General features: G+C 43.9%; 1 protein-coding gene across 2 annotated transcripts in view; it reads right to left on the reverse strand.

Annotated features, from left to right (window-relative positions):
- Positions 1 to 17,856, reverse strand: part of LOC106606304 (transmembrane protein 114) — a 40,961-nt gene extending 23,105 nt beyond the window's left edge. The window contains exons 1-2 of one of the 2 annotated variants that reach the window (XM_045719677.2): positions 17,253 to 17,856; positions 13,578 to 13,655 (exon numbers count right to left, since the gene is read on the reverse strand). In XM_045719677.2, coding sequence (XP_045575633.1) covers positions 13,578 to 13,655; positions 17,253 to 17,433 — 259 coding nt within the window. In that variant the 5' untranslated portion in view covers positions 17,434 to 17,856. The remainder of the gene's footprint in view (positions 1 to 13,577; positions 13,656 to 17,252) is intronic. The other variant, XM_045719678.2, reaches the window with a different exon arrangement.
- Between the last annotated feature and the right edge of the window lie 3,716 nt (positions 17,857 to 21,572).

The raw sequence follows: 21,572 nt of genomic DNA on the forward strand, positions 1-21,572 counted from the left end.
CATTGAGTTAGTAGCACGTGGAGTAGCTAACCATCCCCCCGGTATTTCCACCTGCTTTCGTCCACCCAGTCCAAACGATGTTGACTAACGTACTGACCGAGGAGAAGAAGCAGCTCAAGCCTAACAAATCTTGTTGATTAATGTACTGACCGAGGAGAAGAAGCAGCTCAAGCCTAACAAATCTTGTTGATTAATGTACTGACCAAAGGGTAGATGAAGCAGCTCAAGCCTAACAAAGCTTGTTGACTAATGTACTGACCGAGGGGTAGATGAAGCAGCTCAAGCCTAACAAAGCGTGTTGATTAATGTACTGACCGAGGGGTAGATGAAGCAGCTCAAGCCTAACAAAGCTTGTTGATTAATGTACTGACCAAAGGGTAGATGAAGCAGCTCAAGCCTAACAAAGCTTGTTGACTAATGTACTGACCGAGGGGTAGATGAAGCAGCTCAAGCCTAACAAAGCTTGTTGACTAATGTACTGACCGAGGGGTAGATGAAGCAGCTCAAGCCTAACAAAGCTTGTTGACTAATGTACTGTTTTTATATTTTAACAGTGAAGTTAGTCAAAAGCTTGTGCAGTAAAGGGAATAATTAAGTGATCTACAGGACTTTAATGAGGACCAGCCAACCTTTTGTTACAGGATGCAATGGTGAGTTTTAAAACTGTCACCTGTGATAAAGCAAAGGGCTCTATGCTAGAAGTCCAGCATCCGAAGGATGAAGAGTAGTGGCTGCTGCAATCTGATAAATAGTTTCACCAAGAACTGGCAGGAAAGTTGACTGTAAAATCTGCTTCCTGCTTTGCCCACCTCCACTGTCTGCATCACAAAGGGCGGCCAATTCCCTTTTAAAGAATCCTCGTCATCTTATTGTATGAGGAGTGTATCTATGGGCCTCTGGAGAGACCATTGCAGTTTGTGATGTTAGCAGACTCTACATAGTGGTGTTTTGTTAAGCCAGTATATTGGACTCTACATAGTGGTGTTTTGTTAAGACAGTATATTAGACTCTACAGAGTGGTGTTTTGTTAAGACAGTATATTAGACTCTACAGAGTGGTGTTTTGTTAAGACAGTATATTAGACTCTACATAGTGGTGTTTTGTTATGACAGTATATTGAACTCTACAGAGTGGTGTTTTGTTAAGACAGTATATTAGACTCTACATAGTGGTGTTTTGTTAAGACAGTATATTAGACTCTACATAGTGGTGTTTTGTTAAGCCAGTATATTAGACTCTACAGAGTGGTGCTTTGGAAACAGGCTGTAGTACAGACTGACTGCTGGGAACATGTCTACAACTTCGTCAGCAAGCTGTCAAGCTATCCTAAATAAGTAACAAGCTGCATGCTGTTTATCAGTGCAGTGCCCCAACATCATTAGTTGGCTGTGTTTGTCAGTGAAGCTAGCTAGCAGAAGACAGGCTACAACAAGCTAACTCAGCTGATGGAATCACTGGCGACCGATATACTTATACATATTTTGTGCAGGAGTAGAGAGATGTCGTTTTGTTTTTACAACTTTCTCACTGTCTATCAGAGTGTGTGTCTTGTGTCTGCTGCAGATCCCCGGTGCCCATGTTTTATAGCAAGTGAGCCATGCTACAAGACAGGTTGCGGGAGACGATGCTCGCAAAATGTCAGATGGGTCATCAATGTTCCTTTTGACCAAAACACTTGCAGACTCAAGTGATCCCTTGTCGTGATGTGTGTTTTGTCCTATATACATTTATTTAATGTATTTTTATTTTTAATCCCCTGTCCCCTCAGGAGGCCTTTTGCCTTTTGGTAGTCCATCATTGTAAATAAGAATTTGCTCTTAACTGACTTGCCTAGTTAAATAAAGGTTAAATAAAAATAAAATAAAATAAATCACTATCGAACACAACAGCAAGTGGCCACTCGATAAAGGGCTTAGGGGCCAAGTGTTGGGTTTGAGATTGTCTAACACTGACACTTGACCTTTCCCCCCTTACTGGCTCTGACTTTGCTGATAGTAACTTTGATGAAAAATGTACTTACTATGACTGTGATACAGAGCCTTCAAGTAGTCATACCCCTTGACTTATTCCACATTTTGTAGCATTACAACCTGATTTCAAAATTGATTAAATTGATTTTTTCTCACCCATCTATGCACAACACCCCATAATCACAAAGTGAAAACATGTTTTAAGAAATGTTCACAAATGTATTGAAAATGAAATACAGAAATATCTCATTTACATACAAATCATTAAAATCCAGACGGAAAATATTTACACAAGTAGCACCTAATATCACACAGTCAATCTCTCATTTCATTCTGAGTCAATACAACATCATTTCTGCCAGTCACATTCTGTTAAAGGTCCCTAAAGCATACACATTACTGGGTTTCTCATCTTTTCATTTCACTGCAGCTAGCAACTGGAACAAGCTGCAACAAACACTCAAATTGGACAGTTTTATCTCAATCTCTTCATTCAAAGACTCAATCATGGGCACTCTTACTGACAGTTGTGGTTGCTTTGCGTGAGGTATTGTTGTCTCTATCTTCTTGCCCTTTGTGTTGTCTGTGCCCAATAATGTTTGTACCATGTTTTGTGCTGCTACCATGTTGTGTTGCTACCACGCTGTGTTGTCATGTGTTGCTGCCTTGCTATGTTGTTGTCTTAGGTCTCTCTTTATGTAGTGTTGTGTTGTCTCTCTTGTTGTGATGTGTGTTTTGTCTTATGTTATTGTCACGGCTGTCGTATAAAGTGGACCAAAATGCAGCGGGAGTCTGTATACTCATCTTCTTTTTTATTGGCAGAAAGAAGGAAAACCAAAACAAAAGTATACAAAACACAACGACGACAAACAGTCCTGTAAGGCATACAGCTATACACGAAACAACAACCACAAATCCCATAGAAAAAACACCCCTACTAAATAGGACCTTCAATTAGAGGCAACGAGGAACAGCTGCCTCCAATTGTAGGTCAAAACAATAAACTAGACATAGATATAGAAAAAATAGAAAATAGACATACAAAACATAGAACACAACCCAAAAACCCCGACAACACAAAACAAACACACCCTGCCACGCCCTGACCTAACTACAATAACAAACAACCTCTTTTACCGGTCAGGACGTGACAGTTATATATGTTATTTATTATTATTTTTCTATCCCAGCCCCCATCCCCTCAGGAGGTCTTTTGTATTTTGGTAGGCCGTCATTGTTAATAAGAATTTGTTCTCAACTGACTTGCCTAGTTAAATAAAGGTTAAATAAAATAAAATAAATACTTTGTAGAAGCACATTTGGCAGCGATTACAGCTGTGAATGTTTCTTGGTAAATCTGTAAGAGCTTTCCAGACCTGGATTGTTCAATACTTTCCCACTATTCTTTTCAAAATTCTTCAAGCTCTGTCAAATTGGATGTTGATCATTGCTCAACAACCATTTTCCCGTCTTGCCATGACTTTTCAAGTAGATTTAAGTCTAAACTGTAACTCAACCACTCAGGAAGATTCACTGTCTTCTTTGTAAGCAACTCCAGTGTAGATTTGGCCTTGAGGTTAATGGTGAATTCAAGTCAGTGTCTGGTGGAAAACAGACTGAACCAGGTTTTCCTCTAGGATTTTGCCTGTGCTTAGCTCCATTTTATTTAATTTTTTTATCCTGAAAAACTCCCCAGTCCTTAACGATTACAAGCATACCCATAACGTGATGCAGCCACTATGCTTGAAAATATGGAGAGTGGTACTCAGATTTGCCCCAAACATCAGGACATAAAGTTAATTTCTTTGCCACATTATTTGCAGTTTTACTTTATTTCCTTGTTGCAAACAGGATCCATGTTTTTATTCTGTACAGACTTCCTTCTTTTCAATCTGTCATTTAGGTTAGTATTGTGGAGTAACTACAATGTTGTTGATCCATCCTCAGTTTTCTCCTATCACAGCCATGTTTTAAAGTCACCATGGGCCTCATGTTGAAATCACTGAGTGGTTTCCTACCTCTCCGGCAAATGAGTTCTATTGACTGGGTGTATTGATACACCATCCAAAATGTAAATATTAACTTCACCATGCTCAAAAGGGATTTTCAATGTCTGCTTTTATCATTTTTACCCATCGACCAATAGGTGCCCTTATTGGCAAGGCATTGGAAAACCTCCCTGGTCTTTACGGTTGAATCTGTGTTTGTAATTCACTGCTCGACTGAGGGACCTTACAGATAATTGTATATGTGAGGTACAGAGATGAGGTGGTCATTCAAAAATTATGTTAAACACTGTTATTGCACACAGTGAGTCCATGCAACTTATGTGACTTGTTAAGCACATTTTTACACCTGAACTTATTAGGCGTTTCCATAACAACAGGGTTGAATACTTATTGACTCAATACATTTTAGCCTTACATTTTTTTATAATGTCATGAGGTCTGTGTGTGGCTGGTGAGATGAGTCAGGCGCAGGACAGCAGATATGAGTAATGAAAGCAATTTTACTCAATAATATAACATTACACGTAGTAAAAATACCAGGCCACAAATACGGACCGCAATACAATAAACAATTACTCACAAACAAACATGGGGGAACAGAGGGTTAAATAATGAACAAGTAATTGGGGGATTGAAACCAGGTGTGTAAGACAAAACAAATGGAAAATTAAAAGTGGATTGGCGATGGCTAGAAGGCCGGTGACGTCGACGGCCGAACGAACAAGGAGAGGGACCAACCTCGGCGGAAGTCGTGACATATAATTTGTAAAACATTCGAAAAACATAATTCCACTTTGACATTATGGTGCTGTTGTGTGTCGGCCAGTGACAAAAAATCTCTATGTAATCCATTTTAAATTCAGGCTGTAACACATCACAATGTGGGGAAAGTCAAGTGGTGTGAATACTTTCTGAAGGCACTGTATGTGGTTGTCCCACTTAGCAATCTGATGATGAATGTACTAACTGTAAGTTGCTCTGGATAAGAACATCTGTTAAAATGTTTTTTATCAATAGCCAGCCAATACCTCTACAGGAGCATGGTTAATTATGCTAAACAATAATGAACACCTCCAACAACCCCTCCTGCTGCAGAAGCACTGAAAAAGAATGAGCCATATCATTTACATTTAAATACTGCTAAATACTCACCAATATATCTTACATTTTACACACTGCTAAATACTCACCAATATATCTTACATTTTAACACTTTAACACATTTTAACACTTGCAGACTTGTTTACATGCTGCTGTGCGTTTTGTTGCCAATCTTACTTTGCTACTTGACTACTTCACAGTTTTTACTTTTTCATTACCGTATATTTTTAGTTTTTCCCCCACTCAACTTTTTTCATTCAACTTTTCCACCCCGGAGGTTTTATCTGGGCATTGTTCGTCAGGACTTCAAACAGCCGAAGCTAAGTAACATTAACATGATGCCTTCTAATTGCAGTCGTTGTACTTATAATATACAGGAGAACGATCGCTTTATGGCGAAGATACAGCTTCAGACGCAATCGTTAGGCAAGGGCAATTTCAGTGTAGGAAAGGATGAAACAGCGTCTGTGCCACCAGTAAGTATTTACATTTACATTACATTTAAGTCATTTAGCAGACGCTCTTATCCAGAGCGACTTACAAAATGGTGCATTCACCTTATGATATCCAGTGGAACAACCACTTTACAATAGTGCATCTAAATCTTTTAAGGGGGGGGGGGGGGGTTAGAAGGATTACTTTATCCTATCCTAGGTATTCCTTAAAGAGGTGGGGTTTCAGGTGTCTCCGGAAGGTGGTGATTAACTCCGCTGTCCTGGCGTCGTGAGGGAGCTTGTTCCACCATTGGGGTGCCAGAGCAGCGAACAGTTTTGACTGGGCTGAGCGGGAACTGTGCTTCCTCAGAGGTAGGGGGGCCAGCAGGCCAGTGGTGGATGAACGCAGTGCCCTTGTTTGGGTGTAGGGCCTGATCAGAGCCTGAAGGTATGGAGGTGCCGTTCCCTTCACAGCTCCATAGGCAATCACCATGGTCTTGTAGCGGATGCGAGCTTCAACTGGAAGCCAGTGGAGAGAGCGGAGGAGCGGGGTGACGTGAGAGAACTTGGGAAGGTTGAACACCAGACGGGCTGCGGCGTTCTGGATGAGTTGTAGGGGTTTAATGGCACAGGCAGGGAGCCCAGCCAACAGCGAGTTGCAGTAATCCAGACGGGAGATGACAAGTGCCTGGATTAGGACCTGCGCCGCTTCCTGTGTGAGGCAGGGTCGTACTCTGCGAATGTTGTAGAGCATGAACCTACAGGATCGGGTCACCGCCTTGATGTTAGTGGAGAACGACAGGGTGTTGTCCAGGATCACGCCAAGGTTCTTAGCACTCTGGGAGGAGGACACAAGGGAGTTGTCAACCGTGATGGCGAGATCATGGAAGGGGCAGTCCTTCCCCGGGAGGAAGAGCAGCTCCGTCTTGCCGAGGTTCAGCTTGAGCTGGTGATCCGTCATCCACACTGATATGTCTGACAGACATGCAGAGATGCGATTCGCCGCCTGGTTATCAGAAGGGGGAAAGGAGAAGATTAATTGTGTGTCGTCTGCATAGCAATGATAGGAGAGACCATGTGAGGATATGACAGAGCCAAGTGACTTGGTGTATAGCGAGAATAGGAGAGGGCCTAGAACAGAGCCCTGGGGGACACCAGTGGTGAGAGCGCATGGTGCGGAGACAGATTCTCGCCACGCCACCTGGTAGGAGCGACCTGTCAGGTAGGATGCAATCCAAGCGTGGGCCGCGCCGGAGATGCCCAACTCGGAGAGGGTGGAGAGGAGGATCTGATGGTTCACAGTATCAAAGGCAGCAGATAGGTCTAGAAGGATGAGAGCAGAGGAGAGAGAGTTAGCTTTAGCAGTGCGGAGAGCCTCCGTGACACAGAGAAGAGCAGTCTCAGTTGAATGCCCAGTCTTGAAACCTGACTGATTAGGATCAAGAAGGTCATTCTGAGAGAGATAGCAGGAGAGCTGGCCAAGGACGGCACGTTCAAGAGTTTTGGAGAGAAAAGAAAGAAGGGATACTGGTCTGTAGTTGTTGACATCGGAGGGATCGAGTGTAGGTTTTTTCAGAAGGGGTGCAACTCTCGCTCTCTTGAAGACGGAAGGGACGTAGCCAGCGGTCAAGGATGAGTTGATGAGCGAGGTGAGGAAGGGGAGAAGGTCTCCGGAAATGGTCTGGAGAAGAGAGGAGGGGATAGGGTCAAGTGGGCAGGTTGTTGAGCGGCCGGCCGTCACAAGACGCGAGATTTCATCTGGAGAGAGAGGGGAGAAAGAGGTCAAAGCACAGGGTAGGGCAGTGTGAGCAGGACCAGCGGTGTCGTTTGACTTAGCAAACGAGGATCGGATATCGTCAACCTTCTTTTCAAAATGGTTGACGAAGTCATCCGCAGAGAGGGAGGAGGGGGGGGGAGGGGGAGGAGGATTCAGGAGGGAGGAGAAGGTAGCAAAGAGCTTCCTAGGGTTAGAGGCAGATGCTTGGAATTTAGAGTGGTAGAAAGTGGCTTTAGCAGCAGAGACAGAAGAGGAGAATGTAGAGAGGAGTGAGTGAAAGGATGCCAGGTCCGCAGGGAGGCGAGTTTTCCTCCATTTCCGCTCGGCTGGCTGTACAGATAGTAACGTTAGTATAAATCTCCTCGCACCGTCCCCGCAGCCGGACAACTTTCTCATGGCTTTTGGAGGGAAATGCTGTAGGAATACTCAACCGGTGTCGCTTATTCAGCCGACAGAAACTTTCAACCGGTTCTCCCCATTAAGCGAGTCGGAGTCAGAGGCCGAGCCTTCTCTGGTCTCTGCTCCTCCCGTTACGGGGTCTGAGACGCCGAAGGCTCCCACCATTAGCTCTGACAAATTGAAAACCCTAGTCATTGCGACACCATTACCCGCAGTATTAGACTTAAAACGAATCATCCAGCGATCATACACTGTTTACCAGGGTGCAGGGCTACCGACGTTAAGGCTAATCTAAAGACGGTGCTGGCTAAAGCTAAAACTGGCGAGTGTAGAGAATATAGGGATATTGTTATCCATGTCGGCACCAACGATGTTAGGATGAAACAGTCAGAGGTCACCAAGCGCAACATAGCTTCAGCGTGTAAATCAGCTAGAAAGATGTGTCGGCATCGATTAATTGTCTCTGGCACCCTCCCAGTTAGGGGGAGTGATGAGCTCTACAGCAGTCTCACAACTCAATCGCTGGTTGAAAACTGTTTTCTGCCCCTCCCAAAAGATAGAATTTGTAGATAATTGGCCCTCTTTCTGGGACTCACCCACAAACAGGACCAAGCCTGGCCTGTTGAGGAGTGACGGACTCCATCCTAGCTGGAGGGCTGCTCTCATCTTTTCTACGAACATAGACAGGCTCTAACTCCTCTAGCTCCGCAATGAAATAGGGTGCAGGCCAGGCAGCAGGCTGTTAGCCAGCCTGCCAGCTTAGTGGAGTCTGCCACTAGCACAGTCAGTGTAGACAGCTCAGCTATCCCCATTGAGACCGTGTCTGTGCCTCGACATAGGTTGGGCAAAATTTTTCCTCATAATCCTGGACTATCGGACCACCATTTTATTACGTTTGCAATCGCAACAAATAATCTGCTCAGACCCCAAACAAGAAGCATTAAAAGTCGTGCTATAAATTCTCAGACAACCCAAAGATTCCTTGATGCCCTTCCAGACTCCCTCTGCCTGCCCAAGGACGTCAGAGGACAAAAATCAGTTAACCACCTAACCGAGGAACTCAATTTAACCTTGCGCAATACCCTAGATGCAGTTGCACCCCTAAAAACTAAAAACATTTGTCATTAGAAACTAGCTCCCTGGTATACAGAAAATACACGAGCTCTGAAGCAAGATTCCAGAAAATTGGAACGGAAATGGCGCCACACCAAACTGGAAGTCTTCCGACTAGCTTGGAAAGACAGTACCGTGCAGGATCGAAGAGCCCTCACTGCTACGCGATCATCCTATTTTTCCAACTTAATTGAGGAAAATAAGAACAATCCGACATTTATTTTTGATACTGTCGCAAAGTTAACAAAAAAGCAGCATTCCCCAAGAGAGGATGGCTCTCACGTCAGCAGTAATGAATTCATGAACTTCTTTGAGGAAAAGATCATGATCATTAGAAAGCAAATTACGGACTCCTCTTTAAATCTGCGTATTCCTCCAAAGCTCCGTTGTCCTGAGTCTGCACAACTCTGCCAGGACCTAGGATCAAGGGAGACACTCAAGTGTTTTAGTACTATATCTCTTGACACAATGATGAAAATAATCATGGCCTCTAAACCTTCAAGCTGCATACTGGACCCTATTCCAACTAAACACCTGAAAAAGCTGCTTTCTGTGCTTGGCCCTCCTATGTTGAACATAATAAACGGCTCTCTATCCACCGGATGTGTACCAAACTCAATAAAAGTGGCAGTCATAAAGCCTCTCTTGAAAAAGCCAAATCTTGACCCAGAAATTATAAAAAAAACTCTCGGCCTATATCGAATCTTCCATTCCTCTCAAAAAATTGTGAAAAAGCTGTTGCGCAGCAACTCACTGCCTTCCTGAAGACAAACAATGTATACGAAACGCTTCAGTCTGGTTTTAGACCCCGTCGTAGCACTGAGACTGCACTTGTGAAGGTGGTAAATGACCTTTTAATGACGTCAGACCGAGGCTCTGCAGCTGTCCTTGTGCTCCTAGATCTTAGTGGTGCTTTTGATACCATCGATCACCACATTCTTTTGGAGAGATTGGAAACCCAAATTGGTCTACATGGACAAGTTCTGGCCTGGTTTAGATCTTATCTGTCAGAAAGATATCAGTTTGTTTCTGTGAATGGTTTGTCCTCTGACAAATCAACTGTAAATTTCGGTGTTCCTCAAGGTTCCATTTTAGGACCACTATTGTTTTCACTATATATTTTACCTGTTGGGGATGTCATTCGAAAACATAATGTTAAATTTCACTGCTATGCGGATGACACACAGCTGTACATTTCAATGAAACATGGTGAAGCCCCAAAATTGCCCTCGCTAGAAGCCTGTGTTTCAGACATAAGGAAGTTGATGGCTGCGAACTTTCTACTTTTAAACTCGGACAAAACAGAGATGCTTGTTCTAGGTCCCAAGAAACAAAGAGATCTTCTGTTGAACCTGACAATTAACCTCTTGGGGCTAGGTGGGACGCTAGCGTGCCACCCGTGGTGCACTCCATCAACAGCAGGTGCATTTCAAGAGCGGCAAATTTGAATCCAAATAAATGTCAAAATTCAAATTTTTCAAAAATACAACTATTTTACACCATTTGAAAGATAAACATCTCCTTAATCTAACCACGTTTTACGATTTCAAAAAGGTTTTACGGCGAAAGCATAAATTTAGAGTATGTTAGGACAGTACATTTACAAGAGTTGTGTGTAATGTTTTGTCAAGTCAAAGACAGGGTCACCAAAACCATAAAACCAGCTAAAATGATGCACTAACCTTTTACAATCTCCATCAGATGACACTCCTAGGACATTATGTTAGACAATGCATGCATTTTTAGTTCTATCAAGTTCATATTTATATCCAAAAACAGCGTTTTACTATGGCATTGATGTTGAGGAAATCGTTTCCCTCCAATAACCGGCAGTCAAGTCAGCGTCACAAATTAAATAATTAAAATTAGAAAACATTGGTAAAATATTATATTGTCATTTAAAGAATTATAGATTTACATCTCTTGAACTCAATCAACTTGCCAGATTTAAAAATAACCTTACTGGGAAATCACACTTTGCAATAATCTGAGCACTGCGCCCAGAAAAATACGCGTTGCGATACAGACTAGACGTCATGTTGGGGAGATCTAAAATCGAAAATACTATGTAAATAATCCATTACCTTTGATTCTCTTCATCAGATGTCACTTCCAGGTATCACAGGTCCATAACGAATGTAGTTTTGTTCAAAAAAGCTCATCATTTATGTCCAAAAATCTCCGTCTCGTTAGCACATGATGTAAGCCAGCCGGACTTCTCGTCATGAACGAGGGGAAAAAATATATTTCCGTTCGTTCAAACATGTCAAACGTTGTATAGCATAAATCATTAGGGCCTTTTTTAACCAGAACATGAATAATATTCAAGGTGGACGAATGCATACTCTTTTATAACGTATTGGAACGAGGGTACCCAACATGAACTCGCGCGCCAGGTGTCTAATGGGACATCATCGTTCCATGGCTCTTGTTCGGTCAGATCTCCCTCCAGAAGACTCAAAACACTTTGTAAAGGCTGGTGACATCTAGTGGAAGCAATAGGAAGTGCCAAAATATTCCTAAGCCCCTGTGTTTTTCAATGGGATAGGTTTAAAGTCAATACAACACATCAGGTATCCACTTCCTGTCAGAAAATGTCTCAGGGTTTTGCCTGCCAAATGAGTTCTGTTATACTCACAGACACCATTCAAACAGTTTTAGAAACTTTAGAGTGTTTTCTATCCATATATAATACGTATATGCATATTCTAGTTACTGGGTAGGATTAGTAACCAGATTAAATCGGGTACATTTTTTTTATCCAGACGTGCAAATGCTGCCCCCTAGACCCAACAGGTTAATCTGGATGGTTGTACATTCGTCTCAAATAAAACTGTGAAGGACCTCGGCGTTACTCTGGACCCTGATCTCTCTTCTGAAGAACATATCAAGACTGTTTCAAGGACAGCTTTTTTCCATCTACCTAACACTGCAAAAATCAGAAACTTTCTGTCCAAAAATGACGCAGAAAAATTAGTCCATGCCTTTGTTACTTCTAGGTTGGACTACTGCAATGCTCTACTTTCCGGCTACCCGGATAAAGCACTAAATAAACTTCAGTTAGTGCTAAATACGGCTGCTAGAATCCTGACTAGAACCAAAAAATGTTATCATATTACTCCAGTGCTAGCCTCCCTACACTGGCTTCCTGTTAAGGCAAGGGCTGATTTCAAGGTTTTACTGCTAACCTACAAAGCATTACATGGGCTTGCTCCTACCTATCTTTCCGATTTGGTCCTGCCATACATACCTACACGTATGCTACGGTCACAAGACGCGGGCCTCCTAATTGTTCCGAGAATTTCTAAGCAAACAGCTGGAAGCAGGGCTTTCTCCTATAGAGCTCAATTTTTATGGAATAGTCTGCCTACCCATGTGAGAGACGCAGACTCAGTCTCAACCTTTAAGTCTTTACTGAAGACACATCTCTTCAGTAGGTCCTGTGATTAAGTGTAGTCTGGCCAAGGGGTGTGAAGGTGAACGGAAAGGCTGGAGCAACGAACCGCCCTTGCTGTCTCTGCCTGGCCGGTTTCCCCTCTTTCCACTGGGATTCTCTGCCTCTACCCCTATTATAGGGGCTGAGTCACTGGCTTACTGGTGTTCTTCCATGCCGTCCCTGGGAGGGGTGCGTCACTTGAGTGGGTTGAGTCACTGACGTGGTCTTCCTGTCTGGGTTGGCGCCCCCCCTTGGGTTGTGTCGATGAAACCCCCTGTCCGGGGGTTTCATCGGATGGGGCCACAGAGTCTCCTGACCCCTCCTGTCTCAGCCTCCAGTATTTATGCTGCAGTAGTTTATGTGTCGGGGGGCTAGGGTCAGTCTGTCACATCTGGAGTATTTCTGTTGTCTTTTCCAGTGTCCTGTGTGAATTTAAATATGCTCTCTCTAATTCTCTTTCTCTCTTTCTTTCTTTCTCTCTCTCGGAGGACCTGAGCCCTAGGACCATGCCTCAGGACTAACTGCCTGATGACTCCTTGCTGTCCCCAGTTCACCTGGCCGTGCTGCTGCTCCAGTTCCAACTGTTCAGCCTGCAGCTATGGAACCCTGACCTGTTCACCGGACGTGCTACCTGTCCCAGACCTGCTGTCCCAGACCTGCTGGAACCCTGACCTGTTCACTGGACGTGCTACCTGTCCCAGTTCTGCTGTCCCAGACCTGCTGGAACCCTGACCTGTTCACTGGACGTGCTACCTGTCCCAGACCTGCTGTTTTCAACTCTCTAGAGACAGCATGAGCGGTAGAGATACTCTCAAAGATCGGCTATGAAAAAGCCAACTGACACTTACTCTTGTGTTACTGACTTGTTGCACCCTCGACAACTACTATGATTATTATTATTTGACCATGCTGGTCATTTATGAACATTTGAACATCTTGGCCATGTTCTGTTATAATCTCCACCCGGCACAGCCAGAAGAGGACTGGCCACCCCTCATAGCCTGGTTCCTCTCTAGGTTTCTTCCTAGGTTTTGGCCTTTCTAGGGAGTTTTTCCTAGCCACCGTACTTCTACACCTGCATTGCTTGCTGTTTGGGGTTTTAGGCTGGGTTTCTGTACAGCACTTTGAGATATCAGCTGATGTAAGAAGGGCTATATAAATAAATTGGAGTGATTTGATTAAATACTCATCAATATATCTTACATTTAAACACTGCTAAATACTCACCAATATATTTAACATTTACACACAGCAAATACTGGCCAAAAGGTGGTAATCATTTGATGACAATGGTAATGATGAAGATGATGATAAGTGTTTTAGTTACTGTGTTCTTACTTAAAAGTTGTCTGTAAGAGTCTGTGAGGTTTTGTCCGCCTTCAAACGGGTTGACAAATGGCTGACAGAGCTTCTGGGCTGGGAGAGAAGACAGAACACATGGATCAACCAATCACATCTTCCCTCTCTCATCTCCTCCCTCCCTCATATCCTCCCTCCCTCATCTCCTCCCCCCTCATATCCTCCCTCATCTCCTCCTCCCTCATCTCCTCCCTCCCTCATCTCCTCATCCCTCATCTCCTCCCCCTCACCTCCCCCCTCATCTCCTCCCTCCCTCATGTCTTCCCTCCCTCATCTCCTCCCGCCTCATATCCTCCATCCCTCATCTCCTCCCCTCATCTCCTCCCCTCATCTCCTCCCCCTCAACTCTCCCATCTCCTCTCCTTCATTCTTCATCTCCTCCCCCTCATCTCCTCCCCCTCAACTCTCCCATCTCCTCCCCCTCATCTCCTCCCCCTCATCTCCTCTCCTTCATCTCCTCCCCCTCATCTCTCTCCCTCTCTAGGTAGACCACACCCCCCCTGTAGTGCTTCTACATTGCTTGCTGTTTGGGGTTTTAGGCTGGGTTTCTGTACAGCACTTTGTGACATCAGCTGATGTAAAAAGGGCTTTATAAATATATTTGATTGATCTCCTCTCCCTCATCCCCTCTCCCTCAACTCTCCCATCTCCTCCCCCTCATCTCCCCCCCCTTGTCTCATCCCCCTCAACTCTCCCATCTCCAACCTCCTCATCTCCTCCACTTCATTTCCTCCCCCTCAACTCTCCCATCTCCAACCCCCTCAACTCTCCCATCTCCTCCCCCTCATCTCCTCCCCCTTGTCTCATCCCCCTCAACTCTCCCATCTCCTCCCCCTCATCTCCTCCCCCTTGTCTCATCCCCCTCAACTCTCCCATCTCCAACCCCCTCATCTCCTCCCCCTCAACTCTCCCATTTCCTCCCCCTCATCTCCTCCCCCTCAACTCTCCCATATCCTCCCCCTCATCACCTCCCCCTCAACTCTGTTTCTAAACACCACAGTAATCCTAGCCTGGGTGTCAGTCTGTTTCTAAACACCACAGCAGTCCTAGCCTGGGTGTCAGTCTGTTTCTAAACACCACAGCAGTCCTAGCCTGGGTGTCAGTCTGTTTCTAAACACCACAGCAGTCCTAGCCTAGGTTGAGTTGTCTGTTATGACATTGTTACAACCCAGACATGCCGTCACCCACACTGGCTCTTAACCCCACACTGCAGTAAAGCAGCTCTCCTCAACCCTGGTCCTGGGGACTGTCAGGGTGGGACTGTTTTTGTTCCAGCCCAGTACTAATACACCTGTTCCACGTAATCAAGGTCATTATGATGTCTAATAAGTTGAATCAGCTGTGTTAGTGCTGGGTTAGAACAAAAGACTTGCACAGGACCAGGACTGAAGAACAGAACAGCAGAGTAAAGGGTTTTATTTGTAAAAGACACCTGGGTCTCAATAGAATATCTGATAATAGAATATCTGATGATAGAATATCTGATGATAGAATATCTGATGGTAGAATAACTGATAATTGAATATCTGATAATAAAATATCTGATGATAGAATATCTGATAATAGAATATCTGATAATAGAATATCTGATAATAGAATAACTGATGATAGAATATCTGATGATAGAATATCTGATAATAGAATATCTGATAATAGAATATCTGATGATAGAATATCTGATAATAGAATATCTGATAATAGAATATCTGCCATCTAGCTGACACTTTAGCTGGAGCTTATCCAAAGCATTTTACAGCCATGTAGTACCAGCTGAGCTACAGGGGACTACACTATTCATGTTATAACCCTGGTAGTACCATGCTCTACCAGCTGAGCTACAGGGGACTACACTATACATGTTATAACCCTGGTAGTACCATGCTCTACCAGCTGAGCTACAGGGGACTACACTATTCATGTTATAACCCTGGTAGTACCATGCTCTACCAGCTGAGCTACAGGGGACTACACTATTCATGTTATAACCCTGGTAGTACCATGCTCTACCAGCTGAGCTACAGGGGACTACACTATTCATGTTATAACCCTGGTAGTACCATGCTCTACCAGCTGAGCTACAGAGGACTACACTATACATGTTATAACCCTGGTAGTACCATGCTCTACCAGCTGAGCTACAGGGGACTACACTATTCATGTTATAACCCTGGTAGTACCATGCTCTACCAGCTGAGCTACAGGGGACTACACTATTCATGTTATAACCCTGGTAGTACCATGCTCTACCAGCTGAGCTACAGGGGACTACACTATTCATGTTATAACCCTGGTAGTACCATGCTCTACCAGCTGAGCTACAGAGGACTACACTATTCATGTTATAACCCTGGTAGTACCATGCTCTACCAGCTGAGCTACAGAGGACTACACTATACATGTTATAACCCTGGTAGTACCATGCTCTACCAGCTGAGCTACAGAGGACTACACTATACATGTTATAACCCTGGTAGTACCATGCTCTACCAGCTGAGTTACAGAGGACTACACTATTCATGTTATAACCCTGGTAGTACCATGCTCTACCAGCTGAGCTACAGAGGACTACACTATTCATGTTATAACCCTGGTAGTACCATGCTCTACCAGCTGAGCTACAGAGGACTACACTATTCATGTTATAACCCTGGTAGTACCATGCTCTACCAGCTGAGCTACAGAGGACTACACTATTCATGTTATAACCCTGGTAGTACCATGCTCTACCAGCTGAGCTACAGAGGACTACACTATACATGTTATAACCCTGGTAGTACCATGCTCTACCAGCTGAGCTACAGAGGACTACACTATACATGTTATAACCCTGGTAGTACCATGCTCTACCAGCTGAGCTACAGGGGACTACACTATACATGTTATAACCCTGGTAGTACCATGCTCTACCAGCTGAGCTACAGGGGACTACACTATACATGTTATAACCCTGGTAGTACCATGCTCTACCAGCTGAGCTACAGAGGACTACACTATACATGTTATAACCCTGGTAGTACCATGCTCTACCAGCTGAGCTACAGAGGACTACACTATACATGTTATAACCCTGGTAGTACCATGCTCTACCAGCTGAGCTACAGGGGACTACACTATACATGTTATAACCCTGGTAGTACCATGCTCTACCAGCTGAGCTACAGAGGACTACACTATACATGTTATAACCCTGGTAGTACCATGCTCTACCAGCTGAGCTACAGAGGACTACACTATACATGTTATAACCCTGGTAGTACCATGCTCTACCAGCTGAGCTACAGGGGACTACACTATACATGTTATAACCCTGGTAGTACCATGCTCTACCAGCTGAGCTACAGGGGACTACACTATACATGTTATAACCCTGGTAGTACCATGCTCTACCAGCTGAGCTACAGGGGACTACACTATACATGTTATAACCCTGGTAGTACCATGCTCTACCAGCTGAGCTGCAGGGGACTACACTATACATGTTATAACCCTGGTAGTACCATGCTCTACCAGCTGAGCTACAGAGGACTACACTATACATGTTATAACCCTGGTAGTACCATGCTCTACCAGCTGAGTTTACAGATGGTCACACTAAGCCACAAAGGACCAGTATCTGATTCCCTGATCAAATAAAAGTAACATGCAGTGACTTACAGTTGCAGGTTCTCCATAGTCCTGAGTGTGAGCTGAGGGAGAGGTTGGAGTTGTTTTGCCTCTGAGCGACATCTATGAGGTACCAGTAGTCTGTCCCTATAGCCACCCCCAGCAACACAAAACTGGACACTCCACACACAGCTACAAACAGTGCCAGTGCTCCCAGAGTCAGCCTCACCATACTGGGAAAAGGAGAGGAGAGAGAAGAGAGAGAAACAGAGAGAGTGATAGACGTGGTGAGGCAAATAAGAGCGAGAAAGAAAGAGGTGTACAGAGCATGAGGGAGTGAGAAAGAGAAATGAAGAGAAACACAGAGAGAGGGAGAGAGTAGGATGACAAAAAGAGAGGGAGAGGGGAAGAGAGAGAGAGAGGAAGAGAGAAGGAAAGGGAGAGAAACACAGAGAGAGGGAGAGAGGAGGAGGACAAGAAGAGAGAGAGAGGAAAAGAGAGAGAGAGGAAGAGAGAGAGAGTGAGGGAAAGGGAGGGAAACACAGAGAGAGGGTGAAAGTCAGAAGAGAGAGCGAGAAAAAGTTAATAATAATAATAATTGAAGCAGAGAGAGAGAGAGAGAGAGAGAGAGAGAGAGAGAGAGAGAGAGAGAGGAACAAAAACAGAGAGAGGAACAGAGAGAGAGATTAGGTGTGAGTGAGATATCAGAGTGGCAAACACACACACAGGGGAAGAGGGGGAATAAGAGAAATACAGGGGGTGAAAGATAAAGAGATGGAGAGCTCAATGAAAGTGATGGAGAGCTGTTGTGGACTGTCTCTATGTCAGAGTGTGTATCTGCCATCTGTGGAGTGGAGGTGTGTCTTTGTGTCCTGGTCTGGTACTGAAGTAGTCTACCTACCACAGGGTTTCCCAAACCCAGTCCTTGGGCCCCTACTTGGGCCCCTCCTCGTTTAGGTTTTTCCCCTAGCACTACACAGCTGATTTTAATAATCAAACATATAAATGTGCACCCAGGGGGTGGGGGGGGGGGGGGGGGGCACAGGACCAAGGGGGGCCCAGGACCCAGAGGGTGGGCCAGTGTAACAGTGCAGGTTCCGTCCCTCTCTTCGCCTCAACCTGGGCTCGAACCAGGGACCCTTGCACACATCAACAACTGACACCCCATGAAGCATCGTTACCCATCGCGCCACAAAAGCCGCGGCCCTTGCAACGCAAGGGGCAACCCTACTTCAAGTCTCAGAGTGGGTGACGTCACCGATTGAAACGCTATTAGCGCGCACCACCGCTAACTAACTAGCCATTTCACATCGGTTACACCAGGAACAAGTTTGGAAAACCCTGCCCTACCAGACGGTCTATCAGCAGGGTGTAGTACTGTCCGGGGCCAGATGAGGGTAGCGTGGGACAGACATTGTGCATTTTGAATGTTTGTTATAATTTCTGTGTATGTATCAGCAGCATCAGTAGTAGTATCAGTATCAGTAGTATCAGTATTATCACTAGTATCAGTAGTATCAGTAGTATCAGTAGCATCAGTAGCATCAATAGTAGTAGCAGTAGTAGTAGCAGTAGTAGTAGTGTTAGTAGCATCCGTCATTGTATCAGTAGTAGTAACAGTAGTATTATCAGTAGTATCATTAGCATCAGCGGTAGCATCAGTATCAGTAGTATCATTAGAATCAGTAGCATCAGTATTTTCAGTTGCATCAGTAGTAGCATCAGTAGTATCAGTATCATCAGTAGTAGCATCAGTAGCATCAGTATCATCAGTAGTAGTACCAGTAGTATCAGTATCATCAGCAGTAGTAGCAGTAGTATCAGTAGTATCAGTAGCATCAGGAGGAGGCCGAGCAGTTGCCATACCAGGCAGTGATGCAACCCGTCAGGATACTCTCGGTGGAGCAGCTGTAAAATCTTTTGGGGATCTGAGGACCCATGCCAAATCTTTTCAATCTCCTGAGGGGGAATAGGTTTTGTCGTACCCCTTCACGACTGCTACTGATACTACTACTGATATTACTACTGATGCAACTGATGCAACTGATGCTACTGATGCTACTGTTACTACTACTGATACAACTACTGATGCTACTAATCCTACTGATGCTACTGATACAACTACTGATGGTACTGATACTACTGATACTACTGATACTACTACTGATGATACTGAAACTACTACTGATGTTACTGATGCTACTGATACAACTACTGATGGTACTGATACTACTGATACTACTGATACTACTGATACTACTACTGATGCTACTGATACTACTACTGATGTTACTGATGCTACTGATACTACTACTAATGATACTGATGCTACTGATACTGATACTACTGATACATACTACTGATGCTACTGATACTACTGATACTACTACTGATACTAGTGATACTACTGATACTACTACTGATACTACTAGTGATACTACTGATACTACTACTGATGATACTGATACTACTACTAATGCTGCTGATACTACTGATACTATTGATATGCTACTGTTACTATTGATGCTACTAATTCTACTCATGCTACTACTGATACTATTGATACTACTTATGCTACTGATACTACTAACTACTGATACCACTACTGATACTACTACTGATGCTACTGATACTACTACTGATGCTACTGATACTACTACTGATGCTACTGATACTACTCCTGATATTACTGATAGTACTACTGATGATACTGATACTATACTACTACTGATACTATTGATACTTCTACTACTGATACTACTGTTACTATTGATACTTCTACTACTGATACTACTGTTACTACTGATGCTATTGATACTACTACTGATATTACTGATAGTACTACTGATGCTAATGATACTATTGATATTACTTCTGATGCTAATGATACTACTGCTGATGCAACTGATGCTAACAATACTACTGTTACTAGTGATGCTATTGATACTACTACTGATGCTACTGATACTACTGATACTACCACTGATGCTACTAATGCTACTGAAACTACTGATACTGCTGATACTGATACTACTACTGATGCTACTGATGCTAATGATACTACTGATACTACTACTGATGCTAATGATACTTATACTGATGCAACTGATGCTAATGATTCTGCTGGTACTACTGCTGATGCGACTGATCCAACTGATGCTACTAATCTGACTGATGCTACTGATGCTACTGATACTACTGATGCTACTGATACTTCTACTGATGATATTGCTACTACTACTAATGCTACTGATAGTGATGATACTATTAATACTACTACTTATGCTACTGATACTACAACTGATGCTACTGATACTTCTACTGATGATCCTGCTACTACTACTAATGCTACGGATAGTGATGATACAATTGATACTACTGATACTACTGATGCTACTGATTCTACAAATACTACTCATACTACTAATACTACTGATGCTTCTGTTACTATTGATGCTACTGATTCTACTGATTCTACTATTGATACTACTGATGCTACTGATTCTACTGATACTACTATTGATACTACTGATAATACTGATACTACTACTGATGATACTGATACTACTACTGATTATACTGATACTACTACTGATGATACTGGTACTACTGATACTACTATTGACACTACTACTGATGTTACTGATACTACTGATACTATCAATCAATGAAATGTATTTATAAAGCCCTTCTTACATCAGCTGAAGTCACAAAGTGCTGTACAGAAACCCACCCTAAAACCCCAAACAGCAAGCAATGCAGGTGTAGAAGCACGGTGGCTAGGAAAAACTCCCTAGAAAGGCCAGAACCTAGGAGGGAACCTAGAGAGGAACCAGGCTATGAGGGGTGGCCAGTCCTCTTCTGGCTGTGCCGGGTGGAGATTATAACAGAACATGGCCAAGATGTTCAAATGTTCATAGATGACCAGCAGGGTCAAATAACAATAATCACAGTGGTTGTCGAGGGTGCAAAAGGTCAGCACCTCAGGAGTAAATGTCAGTTGGCTTTTCATAGCCGATCATTCAGAGTATCTCTACCGCTCCTGCCATCTCTAGAGAGTTGAAAATAGCAGGTCTGAGACAGGTAGCACGTCCGGTGAACAGGTCAGGGTTCCATAGCCGCAGGCAGAACAGTTGAAACTGGAGCAGCAGCACGGCCAGGTGGACTGGGGACAGCAAGGAGTCATCATGCCAGGTAGTCCTGAGGCATGGTCCTAGGGCTCAGGTCCTCCGAGAGAGAGAAAGAGAGAAAGAGAGAATTAGAGAGAGCATAAATTTCCCATCCCTGTTCCAGACTAACTATTGTACATGTTATCCCTGTCCAGACAGAGTCTGAGATAGGGACATGACTAACTAACTATTATACATGTTA

The sequence above is a fragment of the Salmo salar genome, chromosome 06, assembly GCF_965601325.2.
Source record: "Salmo salar chromosome 06, fSalSal1, whole genome shotgun sequence".
Classification (NCBI taxonomy): domain Eukaryota; kingdom Metazoa; phylum Chordata; class Actinopteri; order Salmoniformes; family Salmonidae; genus Salmo; species Salmo salar.